The sequence below is a fragment of the Xiphophorus hellerii genome, chromosome 7, assembly GCF_003331165.1.
Source record: "Xiphophorus hellerii strain 12219 chromosome 7, Xiphophorus_hellerii-4.1, whole genome shotgun sequence".
NCBI lineage: Eukaryota > Metazoa > Chordata > Actinopteri > Cyprinodontiformes > Poeciliidae > Xiphophorus > Xiphophorus hellerii.
In genome coordinates this window covers 14,322,839-14,330,443 of record NC_045678.1, presented here as the reverse complement: position 1 = coordinate 14,330,443, position 7,605 = coordinate 14,322,839, and the positions used below count along the sequence as shown (strand labels likewise).

The following is a 7,605-nucleotide window of genomic DNA, read 5'->3' as shown; positions in this document are numbered from 1 at the left end:
TCATTAGTGAGTGCCGATCTACATCCCTTTGGACGAAGCAAATAGCCTCGGACAAGAGGCTGGTTTTTACCAGGTAACTGAACACTATCTCCTTAGAGTGGAACAGTAGCCATCCAAAGAAGCTATTTAGCTAACAGAGTTTTTCAGGGGTCTTCAGATCAATGTATAACCTTGAGGTATCTGTGGGCCAACTTGCACTGCTGGATTTCTGGTAAAAGCATGAGAGCGTTGCTTGTTGTAGTGGTGACTTTGTGCATGTTTCTGAAAAAGAGATGCCTGAAGTTCATCATGATGAAAAGTAACCACCAAATGTGGGGATGTATCTGTGCTGATGAAATAACATGCTGAAATAACTTTTGCATGTGTAAAAATATGTCTACTCTTTCTATCTTTGCACAAGGGAAATTTTGTCACCTGATGCTACACTGAAAAACACGCACTGGATGGTCGAAGAAAAAAACGTGGTTCAGGAAGTGGTTACACAGCTAAAATGAACCTGCAGCTGCTTATTTGAAAGTTTTTGTATTGAGCATATGATGGACCATGAACAGAATGCAGCCCCTGATAATTTGGTGTACTGCCTTTATTTGGATTTGTGGAGAAAATGAAGGTAAAGCTTTTGTTTTTTTTCAGCTTCTTTAGTTTTAATTTTAAGAGAAGTCTGTTAAGAAAGCAACAGAAGAAATTTTGTTTGAGCATAATTGAGACTGCGTACTTATGTGATAGAAATGGCAGGTTTGTTTCCTTCAATTGATTTATTATTTATTTGTTTTACTGATGAGGTTAAGTCAGGAGTCAATTAAAACAATTAAAAAAACAACTTTTAAGAAAAATATTTAAATAGCTACTGGATGTTTATGTGTTCATGAGCTCTAAAAGTTTTTAAAACTATATTGTCTGGTGAAATCTAATAAACAAACAATAGTTATATAAAGAAAAGACCCTGTGATAATTCTGTTGTGTTTTGTTGAGTTTTATCGAAAATGTCTGGAAATGTTTGGCAATTAACACTTTACTAAAATCAAAATAAGCATGATTTGGTACTTGACAGTTCTTTGGAAATTGTGTTATTAAAATCAAATTCATCTTTTGAAATTACAGTTTCTTCATGTGATGTGATGGCCGAAGTACGAAGAGGAGAAACAAAACGTGTTTCCCCTGGACAAAATCTGACAGTCGAGTGTACCGTCAAACACTGTGGGGAGTCATTCATTGTCAGATGGTTTAAATTCTCTAAGACGTTAAAGAACTGGGAGGCCATTCCAGTTATGGAGAACATAAAAATCACACAGAAATATAATAAAGAGAATCTGATCTCATATTTAAGTTTAGATCAGGTTTCCATTAATGATGACGGCCTGTACCAATGTGCTTTAGGACACAGTAACGAAATAGTCAGCCATTCCATCAACATCTCAGTTTCAGGTATTTTTTTCCAAGATTTACCTGTGAAATGCATCCATTTGGTTCATTGTGTGAATCGTATCTGTTTTCTTTTATTGCTCAAGAACTAAACAAAGGAGTAGAAAACACTGATAATGATGCAGGTAAGAAGCTTAATGTAATTTTACACATTTAATATTAAAGCTATTTTAACATTGTTCTTTCATGCATTTGGCTCAGACAGTATTGATGACGATCGCTCCTCGCTATCCATCTTCCTGATCTGTGTTACCATTATATTTGTGATCGCCGCAGCGATAGTGTTGATCCTCGTGTGCTGTCATGGCTGGAAACGTAAGGCTATTAATTTAGCAGTGGTTCTTCTGTAACTATTACAATATTTGCATCTTCAGTCCCCTTTAACCTTTTTTTTTTTTTTTTTTACAGAAACCTGGACTTGCAACAATAAAAATCAAGCGGTAATGTAAATGTATTCACATAGTGGAGTTTTGTTTGGATTTTGAAACAACTCTTTACGGTTATGAAAATAATAAGAACTCAGAGATGGTAAAGTTAATTTTAGAAAATGTGGATTGCAAACTTTGTAGTGCTGGGGTGCCATTAAATAAGATGCAATCATAGCCCCCCTTCACACCTGGAAAAGACTAAAATTTTAAGTCAGCCAGAATGTGAATGGTCTTTAGAGATGCTGAACAGTGTACGTCTTGAATAAAACTTTCATAAAACTGTGGGCGTTGATTATCCTGCAGCATATAGTCAAGTCCAGAATTATTCATACCTCTACCAGATTTAGATTTAAAATGATTTTTAAATTTGTTTTGTTTGTTGGTTTTTGTCATTTCTACCCTTCTCCATAATCCACAAAGAATATGGTATTACAGAACCTAAACCCTTCATGTAATTGATCTAATTCCAGTTTTTTGCATGTTTTTTTCATTCTAAACTATTAATTCAAGCAATTACCTGCTAGCGGTATAAATAATTTGTGGATTAACTGTGTTTGTATCTTGAGTTTGGCATGAAGGAGCTTGCTGGAAGTTATGAAAGTTTATCTATATTGTGAGTTGCTCACCCTTCTTGCTGTGGACTTTGAGCTAAGATATATTCTATAACAAGGTCATCATGATTTTGCTGGACTTGCTCCACATTATTTATTATAACAATCCTTTCAGCACAGTTGTGTGCAGTGCATCCTGGTACCTTTCTGACTGCAACTCAATGGATACGTCCCTGAATCTAAAAAATCTTTCCTCACCCATAAGGAACGTGCCATGCTCAGGCCCCTGGCACATATAAAGACCTATCCATTAGATCTGACTTATTGAAAACTTGTTTTGTTTTCAAGAACTCAGTTTACTACGTTAAACACATTTAATAGAATAATTACACACAGTCATGTTTTTAAATATTTATTTTTGATTAATTACAGTGATATTTTATTTACAACTAATGAGAAAGTCATTTAAGATTACAGTATTATATCAGACCATTATAAAAATACATATTTTAGTACAGACCTGTAGACTTAATGAATAGTGTTTAATATTTGCTTAAAGGTTATTTTCAAAAGGTTTCTGAGAAACGAGCCTCATCACATGTTCAAATTTACAAAATTTACTGAATCTGAATTGATAAATTCAGAATTTGACTGAATTTATCAACCTGCAGTTGAAATGGCAAATGATTTTGTTAAAGATGAAACACAGGCATCCTATTTAGAGATAAGGAATCAAGAAGAATAGGAAAACTTTTGAGTTGGAACGCAAAGGTTTTAATATAAGTTTTTAACACTTGCAACATGACTCATAAAAAAGCAACTTCACGCTTAAAAGTCTCAGTGTAATAATGAGTGGTGTGTTCAAAAGCAGAAGTGTTTCCTTCTTTACATGAAGGCTTCAACTAATGGTAAAGACACATCAACCCTCTATCTCTACAGAATGTTTTTGTAGATTTTAGGTGAAACATCCAAATGCAGGTTTTATTGTTGGTGGCATTGTGATATGAGGGACAAGAAAGAAGAAGAGAAAAACCTTTCCACTGAGAGTTTAAGATCATCTTAACTTTCTTCACCTTGAAGTAATTGTGCAGTTTATCATATTCATATACAGTAAAGTTTTTTTTTTCTTTTTTTAAATTTATTTGCTTCTTGCAGGAAATATCTACACATATGATACCGGAACTCCCCAAGACGAGCGCCTCTTCTTCTCCCAGCCTGCGAACTCCATTCTCAGTTCTGAACGACATCTATTCTTCAAGTAAACCAGAAAAAACATCAACATCAACATCACCTGCTCTTGCTCTCACTGGGAATGTTGCAGATACAGCAGCTAATAGTCAAGCTTCTAACTGTGCAGTGTATACTATGATAAACTACCAACAATGTGTTTCACCAGCCAGAAACGACACAAGTAAGCAGGATGAAAAAGCAAATTGCTGTTATCAACGTCTTAAAAGTTGAGAATTTTTCACTCACTGAGAATAAGTAGGAAACATCCAGACTTGAGCGGAAGTATAGATGGTAGATGTGCAGAACATCAACTTATGCATTGGATGCTGGTTAAGGACAGTTACATTTAAAGTAGACATGAGAGGCATCAAAAGATTGTTTTTTCTGTGCATTTATCATTTCATGTTATAATCTCAACAATTCAGGGACTTGAAAAACTGAAAGTATTATTATTTTAAACAAGTATAGGTATTGCATTACTTTTACTTGCGATTATTAAATGCCTGAAATGTTATGTAAATTCAAAGAGCAATATCAAGAAAAACCCCACAAGACCATTCTGTCATGTATTCCCTGTACAACATATTCATCAATGGCGAATGTTGTTTCTGATGTTTTTGCCAGGTCATCCATGTAATAGAGCTCTTGAAGACACAGAGACTTGGGAAATGAAGGTTAAGAAGAACTGAAAGACTAATTTGTTTAAGACAAAAATAACATCTGACATGGGTTTACAAATAGACTGAGCCTTTGTCCTCAGAGTGAGATGAAAGAAAAAGTGATACATTTTGAATTAAGTATGAAGGAGAAATTTTTCAAATTGAAACTGAAAACTAGTTTAATATGAAGTGTGGAAAAATATGTAAAATAATAAGATTTTAGTCCTGTTTTTTACCACAGATGTCAGCAATAAAGAACTGAAAAAATGTCTTCTACTTGAATATTTTTCTCATCAAAACATAAATAAGCATGAGCACACAATCAGCATCACCTAATCATCTACACAAGATGGCACTGTTGAGAAAGAAAAACAAACAATAACAGTTTGTCTTGTTTCACAGAGGACAGCGTGGATGAAGTCTAAAAAAGAGATGGGAGTCTATTCGCACCAGGTGATGCTTTTATGGTGTGGAAAATAGCAGGAAGAAGAAAAATCGCTTCTTCTGTTACTTGTCTGGTCAGAAACAATAACATGTCATAACGTACGTCAGTCAATCCCACATAAAGTCCTTGTTTCTTCTTAAATAAACATTAATCCTAACAGGCTTTCAAAAAGTTTTGGTTTATATGTATTTTCTTTTACTATTTTGAGTTACCCTATCAAGCCCTGCAGTACTCTTTAGAGGACATCCTGGGCTTTCCAGTGATGTGTCATGTGATAGGTTTGCATGCTGGGAACTCACGTTTTCTTTTCAATCAAAATGGCTGGCATACCAACAACCACATTTTATGGAAAGAGGAAAGGTAAGCAAATTATTCTTTATTTATTGCTATTTTTACCATGATAATTATATATAGTCTTGTTTATTAACATGTCAATGATAATATTTTTATCTCAGAAAACAGTTTAATTATTTCTGTTTTGAAATAACAGTCCTTTTATGAATGTCAATTGTAGTGGACACCAGGACCATTTTAATGTATTTAATGAGTCAACATTGTTGTAGGAGAAAGAAGTGAAGCAGAGAGGATTTTATACCGAATAGTAGAGGGAGATTCAGATTTGGGGCTGTCAGATGAGGATGAGGATGAGTATCAGCCTGGGACAGGAGAAGATGGTGAAGAAGAAGTAGGTGAAGAAGGAGAGGAAGAAGATGCAGGAGTATCTGATAAGGAGACAGACTCAGAGCCAGAAAGGGAGCAGGAAAGTCGTCGTGCTTTGTGGGCCAGGACTACCTTGTATGTTTTATTTAGTTCTAGGCTAATGTATCCAATTCTATTATCATATTAGATTATTGCTGTATTAGTATTTAGTATTTTAGTACTTATCTGTGTTTTTTTTCCATCCATCATAATAGATTCACACCTGTGCTACCTGGGCTTCCTGTCTGTCAAGATGACCCTAAAATCCGAGAACACTGGAGTCCAATCCAATACTTTTCGCAGTACATCGACGACAAAATCTTTGAAGATTTGGCAGCTTTTACAAATCAAAGACAGCTGCAAACTACAGGAGTGTCATTAAATACTACTGCTCAAGAAATCAAGATTTTCTTTGGCATATCAGTACACATGGCCTGCCTTGGCTATCCCAGAGTTAAAATGTTTTGGGCTAAAAAAACTAAAGTGCCAGTTATTAGCAGGAAAATGACAAGGGACAGGTTCTACAAGCTGAGAAGCTCACTCAAGATTGTTGATGATCTTGATGTAACAGAAGAGACAAAGGAGTCAGACATTCTTTGGAGAGTCAGACCATTGCTTGACCGTGTGAGGCAAGGTTGTCTCAGACTTCCAAGGTATAACAAGGTCTGCATTGATGAGCAAATCATCCCTTTCACAGGCCGCTGTCCAGTCAGGCAATATATCCCAGGCAAGCCAAACCCTACTGGCCTAAAAGTCTTTGTCCTTGCCTCTCCAAATGGTCTGGTGCTGGATTTTGAGGTGTATCAAGGGAAGAATACGTTCAGGGGCCAAAGGTTGGGAGTTGGAGCTGCAGCAGTCTTGCGATTGGTTGAATCTCTTCCCACAGGAACCTGTGTATTCTTTGATTGATACTTCACAGCAATCAATCTCATGGATGCTTTGCTTGCAAAGGGTCTTCCAGGGCAGATAGCCTTGATTTTGACAAAGTTAAAAGTGCTATTTTGCGGGCGTATGAATGAAATACGCGATACGCTTTTTGAAGCGATACGTATCGCCAAATATTTCGCATATTGAAAAAAACATTATTGTTAGAAAAATTATCTAAGTTCATTTACTTGAGTTTATTTGAAAGGTTATGTTTTCATATTATTATTTTGTGTGTTGTTTACTTGACTTCTTTTCTTCCGTGATACACTATTAACTATTTTTAGGATGTTTTCCTGGAGGCTAAAAACGTTTACACATTCCTGTGTTAACGGCTTTCTGTGAAACTGATTGGTTGCGGTCAGCCTTGTGCCCTTATAAGGGCATGTCCACAGAAGGTTCCAGAACATCCTGTAGTAAAGGTCATTGGTCAATTTTTTGTGTGACTGTGTGAAAAAGCCCAACCTCCTTCCTTGTAATCATAATAAAAGGCAGTGGGGACAAAGAGCCGACGGAGTTGATCACAGACTGTTTGACGGCGGTTCTCCGCGTCTGCTCCCCTCTTCTGCAGAAAAGTAATTTGTGTCTCTGGTTGATTCCTTGTAGGTTAGGAACTAAAATAGACCTAACAATTATAATAAAACGTATGTAGATTTTGTCAGAGATAAAGAAATTCTCTTTGATCGTTGGTGCTCTGCTAAAAATGTTGGGGACTTTGCGCAACTTAAGCAGCTCATTTTAATGGAAGCCTTGAAAAACAGCTTGCCAGAGAAAGTTGCCACCTACTTGAATAAAAATAAAGTATCAGATGTGTCAAAAGCGGCAGTACTCCTTGACGAGTACATGTTAACGCACAAAGGTAATTTTGAGCGATCACATGTCTTTAATAAATTTGAGAAGTCTGAACATAACGGGAAGGAGTGTGCAAAACCTGTTTCGCTCGTATCCGATCCACCTGCAGCACTCAATGGCGTTGAAAGTAAGTCAGACCATGTGTTGGATTTAAAAGCTAATGTAATGTGTTTTTATTGTATAAAGAGAGGACACATTGTGGCTAACTGCCCGGTTTTAAAGAAAAAGAACACTAAGTCGGTCGCTCTAATTAAAACTGTAAATCACGCTACCCAGTCACTTTCAACGAACAAGTCTTGTGAGGATGCTGATTTTAAGCCTTTCGTCATGGACGGATTTGTTTCTGTGTCTCTTACTGGTGAGAAAATCCCTGTAAAAATATTGAGGGATACTGC

General features: G+C 36.1%; 1 protein-coding gene across 2 annotated transcripts; it reads left to right on the top strand.

The window, feature by feature from the left end:
* The first annotated feature begins 368 nt into the window (after positions 1–368).
* LOC116722567 (uncharacterized) lies at positions 369–4,898 on the top strand. Of its 2 annotated transcripts, none has more exons than XR_004339783.1 (6): positions 369–610; positions 1,102–1,425; positions 1,509–1,547; positions 1,624–1,737; positions 1,831–3,480; positions 3,557–4,898. XR_004339783.1 is itself a non-coding variant. In XM_032566726.1 (6 exons), exons 1-6 carry the CDS (start codon positions 544–546, stop codon positions 3,860–3,862), a joined length of 882 nt encoding a protein of 293 aa, XP_032422617.1. In that variant the 5' UTR covers positions 369–543; the 3' UTR covers positions 3,863–4,898. The 2 variants fall into 2 exon arrangements, 1 of the variants encoding a protein (XP_032422617.1); XM_032566726.1 differs by having other exon boundaries at positions 1,831–1,862.
* The last annotated feature ends 2,707 nt before the right edge of the window (positions 4,899–7,605 follow it).